The 13611-nt window shown below is 34.5% G+C and overlaps 1 protein-coding gene across 43 annotated transcripts in view; it reads right to left on the reverse strand.

The window, feature by feature from the left end:
* Positions 1–13611, reverse strand: part of Clasp2 (cytoplasmic linker associated protein 2) — a 206657-nt gene that overhangs the window by 124565 nt on the left and 68481 nt on the right. For 32 of the 43 annotated variants that reach the window (XM_074074091.1, XM_074074087.1, XM_074074085.1 and 29 more), the window contains one exon: positions 7243–7389. In XM_074074091.1, coding sequence (XP_073930192.1) covers positions 7243–7389 — 147 coding nt within the window. Of the gene's footprint in view, positions 1–7242; positions 7390–7755; positions 8090–13611 lie in introns of those variants that run through there. The other 11 variants (XM_074074118.1, XM_074074120.1, XM_074074117.1 and 8 more) reach the window with 7 other exon arrangements.

The raw sequence follows: 13611 nt of genomic DNA on the forward strand, positions 1-13611 counted from the left end.
ACATCCAGCTTTTTCCCATTGAGATAGGGTCTTGCCAAGTTTTTTGCCCAGGATGGCCTGGAACTGCAATTCTCCTGACCTCAACCTCCTATATGGCTTGGGATGACAGGCACATACCACTGTGCCCAGCTACTGGTTGAGATGGGGTCTCTTGAATTTGCCAAGGTTGGCCTTGAATCACAATCCTTCTGATCTCAGCTTCCCAAGCAGCTAGGATAACAGGTGTGAGCCACTGGCACCCAGCTTGCTAAAATGTTTAATGTGGGAAAAAATAAAATCTAATTTCAGTGCTACTTAGAGTAATACTACATAAAAGGACTCAGATCAAACTTAACATTGGTTATCTAAGGTTGATGAGATTAGTGGAGCAAGATTTTACTAAAGTTTTTTAAAACTCTAATGTTTACCAATTAGCATGACTATCTGTCAATTTTTTCTTTTTTTTTTTTTTTAGTAAGAAACACATATAGCTTGTCATGGTGGCACATACCCATACTGCCAGCACTTAGGAAGCTAAGGCAGGAGGATGGCAAGTTCCAGGGCCAGCCTGCGCTACACAGTGAGACCTGTCAGAAAACCAAAGACCAGAGAGGCCTGGAATATGAAAAACAATCAAGCAACAAACCATGATAAACTGAAAACCCACATAAATTGATTTTTAAAAAGACAAATTAATGAAAAAATAGTTTAAATTCCCAATGTTCCCATTACAGAAATATATTTGTCAATTCAACTGTATTGGAATATAAGTGATAAATATGTATCGGTTTGCAGTTATTATCACAAACTTCTACTTTACCTGGATCAAATATACTGAGTCTTAATTAATGGGAAACTTCTCACATGTGAGATCTTTATTAAAGATCTGTCAATCTTTTCAAAGGCAAAACTTGAATCAATTTGTTTCCATATGAAGCTTTTACCATTTTCTAATACCTGCGTCTTAGCCAAAAAGTTCACTTAGCAAATGAAGTATGGGAGGACCAAATTGTAACAATAATTAACACTCTTACTGGTGTAAGGAAGTACACGCTGTAGTTATATTTACAAGTTTAAAACCTTGAGTTGAACTTTTGTTGGTACTGGGGTTTCAACTTATTGTCTTGCACTTGATAGGTAGGTGCTCCCAACATGTTTTTGCTTTAGATAGGGTCGGGCACATTTTGTCCAGTCTATCCTTAAACCAAACTCCTCCTATCTATGGCTCTCTAGTAGCTGGGGTTATAGTTGTACACCACCACACCTGGCTAGTTTGTTGAGATGGGGGGGGGGGTCTCATGAACTTTTTTTTTTGCCAGGGGCTGGATTCCAAACTCAATCCTCCTGATCTTCATCTACTGAAAACCTGGGATTTCAGGGGGAATGGCATATTTTTTATATTCCTGCCTGCACAAGTTGAAGCCTTGCAGATTGTAAGATCTATAAACAACTGTAGATAAGTACAATAACTTCCCTGTGGAGAGAATGGGACTTCTGTTTGTATTCAACTTCAATACAATTCTTTATATTGAGAAATTCTCTTTTCTTAAGCATTCTGAATGTTTCAAAAAAGAAACTAAATCTTGCACAAAGAAATTTCTTTGCTTAAGTTTTATATAGGAGACAAAACAAAACTGAGGTCAAAGAAAGTAACTAAAGTAGAAAACATGTATTCTTCTGTATAGTAAGAAATTAGGCAATTTATTAGTTATAATAATTTATTAAATTACATTTACTTTAAAATCAAAGTTAAGATAGACAGCCATCAGGGCAATGAGCTGGTTCACCACAATTTAAGACTGAATAGTGACTGGCCAATCTCTAATTTCCAAATTTCAGTAACAGGGTTCTACTATGTAGGATAAAAACATTAAGTATTACTTAGGAAATGGTGCAGAGATGATCCAAGAGACAGCCTTTGACAGTGGGTCAGCACTAGGTTCTCATGTCATCCCTATAAACAGCTGTCTGATCTTGTATAACCATTCAACTGTCTGAAAAGCTAAAATTCTCTGAATTTAGGATCTTTTCCTGTCAGTAAGAGAGGGGGAGAGGAAGAAAACAAAACCAAAACACACAAACAGAAATGTTATTTGGTTTCCAAATAAAGCCCAAGATAAGAATCCAAGTCCAAAATTTGGATTCCAGGATTAAACAATAAAAGCTTGAGATAAAATATATATAATTCCTGTTAACTTTGTTTTTAAAGAAAAGGCAATTTTATTGTTTGCATGGATGGAAATGTGGGATTGATCAGTATGATGTGCAAATACAAAATTTAAGGCTGGGCATAGTGGTTAGGATAACACCTGTTATCGTAACTACCTGGGAGGCAGCCATGGAGAGGATAGTGGTTGAAGGGCAGCCTGGGCAAAACATTTAGTGAGACAACCATCTCAACCAACAAAAGATGGGCACTGTGGAGTACATCTAGCTTTCCAGCTCATGGGAGGTGGTAGAGTTCCTGCCTGGGAAGTGCAAGGCCATGAGTTCAAACCCCAGTACCACAAAAAAAGAAAGAAAGAAAATATTTAGATATTCTTCATAAAATCGCAGGCCAGACATAAAGTGAAGCAAATATAAAATATCCTAAAGATGACTAAGCATACTGAATTTGAAATTGTGAATTGTGGTAATTAGCTAATAAAAACTGAAAGGTAAAACCATTTCAAGGTAGCCTGTGACATTAAATGGGAACAGAGAAAAAAAAAATCCACTTGAATGAATGAGTAAGCAAGCAAGAAAGACCAAGAGAACTTTTGAGAATTGATCTGATCAATGATATAGCTCAATGATTATACACGAACCTCAAGGACAGACTGCTAATCTCAAAATCTAATACTAATTATAAAAAATTACATCATTATCATCTACTTTATTTCTTGTCTTTAAAAAACTAATAGAAGCCACAATAAATAGTATGGGAATATAAATATTATACTCCAAACATAAACCTTAATGAGGTAATTTAGACAAGAAAATATTTAACAGCCTTTATATATATTACAATTTAAAAATTAAAGATTTCCTCATTCTATTCTGCTGGGAATCATACTAGCCTAGCTAAGCTTTAAAATGATAAAATGTCAATCATTATTACCATAAATTATAGTCTCACAGGCACAGATGTAGAAAATTCCTATCTACCAACAGAGATGAGCATGAGGGCAGTGCAGCAAAAGGGTTTGTATTCTGCCCACTTAGTAGACAGGTGGACCCTACCTACAAGTTATTTAATTTTTCGAATTTGCAGTTTGCTCATCAGTAAAATCAGGACAATAAAGTGACTAACCCTTAAATGAGAATACATAAGAACACTTAACAATTTTTTTAAATTATTAGCTAAAATACAATGGAGACACAAGTTTGTTGTTGTTGTTTTGAGACAGTCTCCAATGTAGGCCAGGCAAGCCTGAAATTCTCAGTCCTCCTGCCTCAGTCTCCTGAGTGCTGAGATCACAGTCATGCACCATAATTTATAGCTGTGATGCAAGTATTTTAAATAATCATGTACCTTAAGCAATTGTATTCTAAAACATTAAGCCAAAAGAAAGTAAAATATTTTCATTTAAGTTCCTATTAAAAATGTTATTTAGAAAATGTATTAAAGAGAATTCAGCTAGTAAAGTACAACAGCAACACACTGACACTCACATAATAGGGTTTTACAGCAATGACACACTGGTATGAACCTAACCACAACCTTTTTTTTTTTTTTTTAAATTCTCCTAGGTGTAAAGGCCACAGAGCAAAATGCCTAGAATGGGTTGGCACACTAATGCTTAAGTACAAAACAAACTAATGCACACTAAGGAGAAATCACAGGTCATATCCTTAATTACATAAAAATACTTAGAATAAAAGTACCATACAAATCCTTAATTTATTGTTTTCAGAGAGGGTCTCCCTATGTAGCCCAAACTGGCCTGAAACTCAATCCTCCTACCTTCGCCTCCTAAAGTTCTAGGGTTACAGGTGTACATCAACACACCCAGCCTCATATCTTAAATCAAATCTCTGAAAAGTAAGTAAGATTCCAAAACTTCAAAAGCAGACTCAGTCAGGATACCAAAGAAACTCACTTTATTGTTAACTTGGCAATCTTACATGAATAGAAGCGGTGAGTGATTTATGCCACTTTATAATCCATCAACTTCCACATTCCTTTAATTAAGAACTAATAATACTTTATACATATATATTATATACATACATATAATAACATCTTCCCACACCCCACACTCACGTAGAAGTAGCAAATAAAATGCTGAGACTGAATTACCATCATTCTACTATAAACTATTAAAGAGACTGTACAGTCTAGAAAACAGAATAGTCATAAAGAGAGTCAGAGCAATCTCCCAGTATTTGAAAGTATAATGTTAACCAACTTCAAGGAGCTCAGATTTTAATGCAATATAAAAAAGAATGAATTTATCTAGAATTGAGTTTGTGATCTTTCTTTGCCAAATTGAAAGAATCCTAAAAATCCCTGTGCCTTCTAATCCAGTGAACTTGAAAAACTTATTGCAAAGAGCTGGGTGTGGCAGTACACACCTGCAATTCCAGTACTCGAGAGGGTAAGGTAGCAGACCTTAGGTTTGAGGCCAGCCTGGGCTACATAGTGCGTTCAAGACCAGCTAAAGCCTGTACTACATAGCAAAGCTCTGTCTCAAACAACCAACGGCTGGATATACAGTTCATTGGTAGAGCACTTGCCTAATACAAAGCCCTTGGTTTGATCACCAGCACTGTAAAAACAACAACAACAACAAAAGGACATGATTGTAGATATGCCAAAAAATATACATAAGAGATTATAATAGCAAGAAAAAATGAATGCAACCTATTATTCAGCCATGAATACTTTTTGTCTATAATTTAAGACAATGAGAAAGTGATTAGGGTAAAATATTAGGAAGGAGAAAAAAGTATACAACACAATACAATGAATAGTGCCAATTTTGTCCTTCTCCTAAGAAAATATTTGTATGTGTAAAGATAACTCAAAAAGTAATTATAAAAGTATTCAGAAGAAAGTGCACCATAATTTATCGGTTGATTATCTCTCCATGCAGTAGGACTGCAGGTAGTTTGAGTTCCAAATTTTAATCCAAAGCACATTAATCAGATATGGAATAATTATCTATCAGGATTATTATGAAAGAACTATCTGATGACACCCAAAGTCCTTTCCAATTCAAAGATTCTGCAACTCTAAGAAACTTCCTGCAACTAAGTTAAAAATCAACAACTCTCTGCCAAGACCAGAAAACCTAAAGTTAAGTTTTCAAAGAAAGACTGACAGCCAAGAATGGCATTAATTTTAGAAACATCAATGTCCTCTGGCAAGTATCTCTTTCCTTAGAAAAACGGACAGTGGACCTAAATGAGCTGTGGCAAACAAAAGAAACATGAATGAGCCTATAATTGCCAAAGAAGAAGAGGTGGAGGAGGAAGAATAAGAGAGGAAGGAACTGAAATTTCTCCTTTATCAAAAAAGTCACTGTCTAGATGGATGATATAACCCGTACATGTACTTAAAAGCTATAATTATGAAAACTACTTAACAGTTTCATACCTGGTAGGACTATACACTACCAACTACAGACTGGAGGGCATTAAGTACATCCTTTCAAAATTTGATTGTATTAATTTTCAAAGAAAATCATAATTCTGATGGTATCAGAATTAAGTGCTGTATGATAAGTAAACTACCATCTCAATTTTTATCTCTGACAGTAAACCATGGGAAAAATGGAACTAATTACAAGCCACTTGCTCACATTCACAAAAATGTTAAATATTATCACGACATACTTCATATACTAATTTATTTTAAATGAAGTAAGAGTTTTGTGAAATTATTACATAGGTTAGAACTCTACAACTCAAAATCAAGGAAAAAAATCTGCTTATGACTGTAAACAGTCAAAGGAAGAAACCAGATTGACATGTTCTTCTTACTAGAGATAAGAATGTGTAATAGAAAATGTCATAGCTAACATTCGAAGAGAACATAATCCTATATTTGCAAAACAGAAAAAATTAAAAATTTAAAGTGTAAGTTACTCAAAATATCTAGGGAAACAGGTAAATCAATTTTATTTCACAATTTATATATATATATATATAATGTGTGTGTATTTTATATGTATATATATGTATAATCACCATCTTGTGATAATACATAAGAGGTAAAGTTAAAATGAAACACTTATGGTAATGTTTCATATAATATAATAATATGGTAGTGTTTCATATAATATTCCCTATATTTGGAATATTATATGACTTAGAAAAAAATGTTTGATTGTATTGAAAGATCAAGGGAACACAACTCTTTACAGAACCTGGTCAAAATATACAGTGTTCATTTTCCTTTCCTTTTTTGCTGTTAATCAAAGTATTATTGACAAAACAAGATAAAACAAAAATCCTCATGACCATGATTTTCCCACCAGATATTGTTAACAAGGAAAGCCTAAGTAAAACACAAATTTATTTTTTAAAAAAGAGATTAGTGTCCTTAACATGAAATATGGATCTTTATTTTTATAGATTCATTCTATCAGAAAGATCCAGCAGAGGCTAACAGCTGACACATATTCATGGCTTTCTAATTAGTATATGAAAAAATACCACTAAAAATTTAAAGCATTATGCTAGAAATTGTACTAATAGGCCCAAAGAACATACTATGTGCTATACAAGTATGTAAAACTTGCATTATCCTATTTTTTAAATAATCATCTAATCCAGAAACCATTTTTGAGGCAATTTTACTTGACCACCACCCATTTCCTATTGTGACAAATGATTCAGTACCCAGTATTTTCAACCATTTTTTAAATGTTGGGATATTTGAGACTTACTACACCTAGATGAACATGTGTATATATTTCATAATTCAGCATTTTATAGCTGTAACAGAGTACCCAAATATTAACAGAATTCTCTTTCTCCTTTAAACATATGCACATGCACACACACAGTCCTTTGAATCTTTCCTTTTAAAATTGGCATTTAAAAAATAAGTATGCTCAAGAAAACACTAATTCATATATGTTCTCATAGGAAATAACAATATACAATATTTTAAACATCTGAAAAAGGTAGCACATGATGTGTGTTGCAACAGACTCTCCGGACCTGCAATCATGCTGCAGTCATGAATAAACATGCCCCTATAAAGTTCTAAGTTTGAGTGCCACATCAAGGGCATGGAGCAGGTACATCAGCTGTGAAATGGATTTACATTACCTCCAACCTTAGGGCCGCCTGCTGAAGCAGGCTTCCTTGCACTGTTGACAGGATTTCCGGGTGTTTTAGGTGCAGGAACCTTGAAGGCTGAAGCAGCTGACGATGGCCTATTTCCATCCACTGATTCCTCATCATCAAAGCTTTTATCTGCACAAAGCATCAGAAAAAATACTTAAGGAAGCTAAATTTTGCTCCATTTTCCATTAAGAACCAAAACCAAGTAAAGTCATATTATAAAATCATTATTTTGATAGGCTATATAATACAAAATAAAAGTCCTCTGAATAAGCATTTATATACTGTTTTAAAACTATATAAGATAACCCTCTGTAATTTAAAATCAAATGCAATATTACCATGTTTCCTATATTAGGTCAAAATATATTAACCCTAATAACAACAAAAAGCATCTTTCATTTTTTGCTACTCCTAAGGATTTTCTGCCAGCTCCTCCCATAGTGAATCTTCCAGCATGCCCTGCCTTATTCCTTATACCCAGATTCTGCAACTTACAATCACAGATCCGTTTGCAAATCAGTCGCCTCATTCCTCTGAAAGCTCTTAATTTCCCTCACCCTAATATGCACCCAATAGTTCACATGGCCAAACACAGTAAATTTAATACTAATCAAAGATTCTATCAAAAACAGATAGAAACAACCACAGAACCACCACTGAGGTTTGTGCCGGCATTTTTCTTTCTCTTCCCTGCCCTAGGTGCTGTAACAGCCAATCAGCTACAAGGTGACATCATCTTATGGCAGCTACTGCCAGTGAAAGGTAAAAATTCTCCATGCATCTAAAAATTCTCTATGCACCTACAATCTATTTTATACCAAAATTTTAAAGGCATTTAATACTAAATTTTATAAATCTAAATTTGTTTTCTATTACTTAATTGACATGAGAATGTATATAAATAGAAAATGAGGTTTTAGGCAATATTCATTCTGCTAGGGTGCTTATTGCATCAGTAAAGCATGGAATATAACAGTGCTCATTACTGCACACAATTAACTCTATACTCTCACAATGTGCTGCTTACTTAAGACACAGAAGTGAACAATTTGTTCTCATAAATGCTTCTGTAACATTCTACAAGGCTCCTTATATACAAATGAAACACCTCCCAACCTCCTCCCTCTAGCTCCCCACCCTATCCCCCCCAAAAAATCACAATATATATGCAGTTTACTCTTCTGAGAAAACAGTTCTCTCTAGGACCCTGCACAAACCAACCACGGCAAACAAGATGGGTGAGGCAGAGAAGCAGCCTTACCTCAGGTTTCAGATCAATATGCCAGAATCTTTCCTTAATCTGTTCTCCTTACCTATACAAATACCCAATCACCCATAACAAAACCATTCATATGAAAGGATACTTCCCATCAGTACCACTGTTAAATATATCTTAAAGAAAACATTCCAGGTCTTAAGACTTTTATTTATTGGGGAGAGAGGGAATAAAGAAAGACACCCTTATATACAGTCACATTCCATTTCAGCAAGTGTTTTTCTTAAAGACAACTTCTGTGGAAAAAAGGATCTTGGTTAAAAAAAATTTTTTAAGTATAAGATAAAATAGAAAATAAAAATGAAATGGCAAATATAAAACCAAATATACCAATCAGAGAGTCAGTTAGGTTATCTTAAAACCTATGTTTTACATAGATTGCTCGGTTAAGAACACTAATACAATTCAAAATAAACATTTTTTTATGACCATTATGTTAAAAAATGCAAGTAGGAGAAACAGCAGACAGAAAAATCTACAGAAAGTCAGGCACTAAAACACGGAAGGGCCAGAAGTTCCCATGGAAACAGTGTTCTGTTCCTATACACACAAGAAATGAAGAGAGTAAATGTTCCCACCATTAAAAAGAAATTAACTCTTAACATTCTCAAACTACTGTGAAATTGATTTTTAACTATTTATCAAAACAAAGCATATAAATCCTAAGTATGCAGATTAATGAATTTTCACAAAATGAACATGCCAGTTTATCTATATACTTATCAATAAATGGATTACATACATCCTGTAGCACAAAACCCCTAAAAGTCACAATTTCTTGAGAAAATCAACTACCTTTAAATTCTAGTACCATAGTTGGTTTTGTCCTCCCACCTTCTTTTGGTGGGACTGGGATTTGAACTCAGGGCCTCATGCTTGCTAGGCAAGTGCTCTACCATTTGAGGTGTGCCCCCAGCATCTTGATTTTGCCCATTTTTTAACATTCCAGTAGAATGGATATTAATAAATTGTGGTACCTTCTATTATTGATAGACATTGCGTGTTGCCAGTTTGAGGTTATTATAAAATAGTGCTCCTAAGAAGTAAGCAAACAACATTAAAAGATCCTAAGGATTTTAGCATTACTGGGGAAGTAGTAAGCATACTAAAGGTTTGAGCATCCTTAATCTGAAAATCTTAAATGTTCCAAAATACAACATTTTTTGACTGACAATATGATGCTCAGTGTCTTATTTTGGAGCATTTTGAATTTTGTATTTGGGGATTAGTACTGTTCAACCCCAAAGTAAACAAGTAAAGTTATGTAAATATTGCAAAACCAAACAAAATCCAGAATCTGAAACTCTTCCAGACCCAAACATTTCAGATAGTCAAATGTACTTTATTTTAAGTTATAATAAACCAGATGCATATGGTAATACCTAGGGCAGTATTCCTCAAAATGTGGTCCTTGGAGTAGCAGCTGAGTATCAAAAGAAATTTGTTAAAGATGCAAATTCTTGGGACTCAGCACAAATCCACTGAATCAGAAATTCTGGAGATTCAGCCTAGTAATCTACCAACTAAGTAGACATACTAATTTTATGATGCATGATCAAGTTCAAGGACCACTCTTCTATAGCAGGAGTTGGTGGACTTTTTACATAAATGACCATTCAGCAAAATTTTAAGTTTTGAAACTCATACACATAAGGTCTTTCCATGTAACAACTCAATGATGACACTGCTGCACCAAAGCATTAACACATGATCTGTAAACGAATTGGTGTTTCAATAAAATTTTATGTACAAAAACAGCAGAAGCAACTAACTGGATTTGGTAAGCGATAATTTGCCAATCTTTGCACTAGAGTGACCCCTAAAAAAAGAGAGAATACACACACAAAAAAAGAAGAAAAATGAAAATATTTGATTAATTGAAAGGAAATCAGGAGAGGAGAAAAGAGGGAAAATGAGACAAAAGCTAAAATATATAGATAAACTAGGGTAGGTGGTGCACAACTGTGAACCTAGCACAAGAACCTGAGGTAGGATAATCATGAGTTTAAGGCCAACCTGAACTATATGAGACCCTTCCTTAAAACAAAACAACCTCACACAAATAGATAAATAGAATGTAAAAATAAAGTGGCAAATATAAAACCAAATATACCAATAAGTGCCTTTAATGTAAATGAACTAAATAGTCCAAATAAAAGACTGAATTTTTTTTAAATAGACTGCTTAAATGAGAAGTGGCTTACATATAAAATCACAAAAAGGTTAAAAGTAAAATTAGAAAGATAAAATATGGCAAATACCAAACAAAAGAAAGCTAGGATGGCTATATTAATTTCAAACAAAAATGTAGCTTAAAGAGATAAGAGATTTAGGGGTTAATCCAAAGAGAGGAAATCAGCACTCTAAATACTTTTACACCTAGTAACACAGCTTCAAATATAAAAAGCAAATTCAAAAACCTTTTTAAAAGGATAAGCAAATCTATAAGAGAAAACAAATTTTTATCTACTTCCAATGAGGATATATATTCTTTTACCATTAATTAAAGGGGGTCAAAAGACTAACTAATCATCATAAGCCCTAAAATTAAAATTTCGTTGCATAATTTATAGAGAGGTTATGAATATTCTGGGCTTTAATTTTTTCCTTAATAACTATAAAATAGCAGAACAAATCTCAATTATTTTCTACCAGCTTTAACTTTCTAAATAATAGATTGAGTTTTATAAGGCAAGTTTTTGAAAGCTGCTTTTTTTTTTTTCATTTTTCTTTTATTATTCATATGTGCATACAAGGCTTGGTTCATTTCTCCCCCCTGCCCCCACCCCCTCCCTTACCACCCAGTCTGCCCCCTCCCTCTCCCCCCCACTCAATACCCAGCAGAAACTATTTTGCCCTTATCTCTAATTTTGTTGTAGAGAGAGTATAAGCAATAATAGGAAGGAACAAGGGGTTTTGCTGGTTGAGATAAGGATAGCTATACAGGGCATTGACTCACATTGATTTCCTGTGCGTGGGTGTTACCTTCTAGGTTAATTCTTTTTGATCTAACCTTTTCTCTAGTACCTGTTCCCCTTTTCCTATTGGCCTCAGTAAGCTGCTTCTTTTTTGAGAGATAGTCTCACTATGCAGCCCAGGCAGACCTCAAACTCAGAACTCTTCAGCCTCACTCTGAATGCTGGATTATATGAGTACAAAATCATGCTTCCCCTGGAAACTTCAGGACAGGAACTCTTATCTTGTTCATGCTGTAAACCCATTATCTAAGAACAATCCCGAGATAATTATCACAGCTTCTTACTTTTCTCCCTGCTTCTTACTTCTGTCCCTTGGAGTTTATTCTCAACAGAGTATGTCCTGAGTTGAACAAAGTCATGTGACATCACTGCTCAAAATTCTCTTATGACTCCATAAAAAAAAAGCCTACCAGGACTCTTAAGTTCTTAGTTATCAAGCAGGTTTCTCCAACCTCATCTCCTCCTTGTTCCTCTCTTTTTCTCCTATGTAACCCTACTAGTTTCCTTGCTGAGTCACATCAGGACCTTTGCACTTGTTCCTTCTACCTAGAATGCTCTCTCAAAATCTCTGCTCCCATATCCACACTGTTCACTCACCATCCTCATGTCTTCATTCATCTCTCAACTTTCTCAATAAAGCTTTCTCTGGATTGGATACCAAGATTGCAAACTTCTAACACCCTGATACACTAATCTAGCCCTGCGCCCTTGCTTTATTTTCTTCCTCTAGCATTTACCATCTATATATTTCAATAGTTTTGTTTATTTAGATAGATGATCTATGAGAGTGGTGACCTTTCTCTATTTTGTCCACTGCTGTATCTTCAACATGTGGAGCAATGCACAGAATAGCATATTTCACAGAAAGGAGATGTTCAGTGTCCAGTAAAAGCACTAATAAGTTACTTGAAGCAAGACTTCAAAGGCAAACAAATATATATGTTGGGTAAAATACATAATGTTTTTAAAAACAAATTTTTTTGGCAGCGCTGGCTTTTGGTAAGAGGCAATTTTTTTTCTTTTTGGTGGAACTGGGGTTTGAACTCAGGGCCTCACACTTGCTAGGCAGGTGCTCTTACCCCTTGAGTCATTCCACCAGCCCAGCACTGGTGTTTGAACTGAGTGCTTGCAAGGTAGGCACTCCACCACTAGAACGAAGCCTCCAGTCCACACCCCCCACTTTTTCTTTTTTTTTTTTTTTGGTGGTACTGGGGGGTTGCACTCAGGGCCTTACACTTACTAGGCAGGTACTCTTAACACTTGAGCCACTCCACCAGCCCTTAAAAATTCTTAAAAATAATGAATATTTTATGAGATAGTAAGAAATATAAGAATAAAAGGAGTACATTAAAAGTTATATTCTGAAGACTTTGTGGGGCAAAAGAAGCATTAATGTAAACCCATATTAGAGGTAGAGTCAAAGTTGGTATACCTAATGATTATACCCTGAATGTTAAAATGAAAAAATAAACAAGCTCTTATTTTCCTGGAGTCCATTCTTTTCAAAAGACAGCAAAAGGGAAGTGACTCAAATGGAGCACTTCATGAAAGTCAACATTTGGGCAGTCTAGATGCTAGAACCCTTAGTCTGAGGGTTCAGACTCATAGAACAGCCAAGCAACAACCAAAGCAAATGGAAAATCCCATGAAAGATGGTCCCTGAACTCACGTTATTACCACAAACAATTTTCTAAAGGTCATCAAGCACAAGAGGAAACAAGACATTACAAACAAGGACAAATAGAAAGAAATGGGTATTAGGAACAGACCTACTTAAAATCCTGGGTTTCTATTATGAAACAGACTATGCTTGCTTACTAGGTAAACCTGAAAATAATTTTGGGAGTCAGAAAATTTTAAACTGATAGATCTTTAAAATGATCAAACAGAACTACAAGTGAAAATATAGTAAATGAAATTTAAATTCAGTGGGCAGGCCTAACACCAGATTAGATATAGCACAAGGAATCATTAGTAAACAAGAAGATAAATCAGAAAACATTACACAGTGTGTGTTATATAACATATATATAAAACATATGTTATATATTATATATTAGGTACTTTAATATTTACTGAATAAACAAGAAGGGTCAA

Source organism: Castor canadensis, chromosome 5, assembly GCF_047511655.1.
Source record: "Castor canadensis chromosome 5, mCasCan1.hap1v2, whole genome shotgun sequence".
NCBI classification, from domain to species: domain Eukaryota; kingdom Metazoa; phylum Chordata; class Mammalia; order Rodentia; family Castoridae; genus Castor; species Castor canadensis.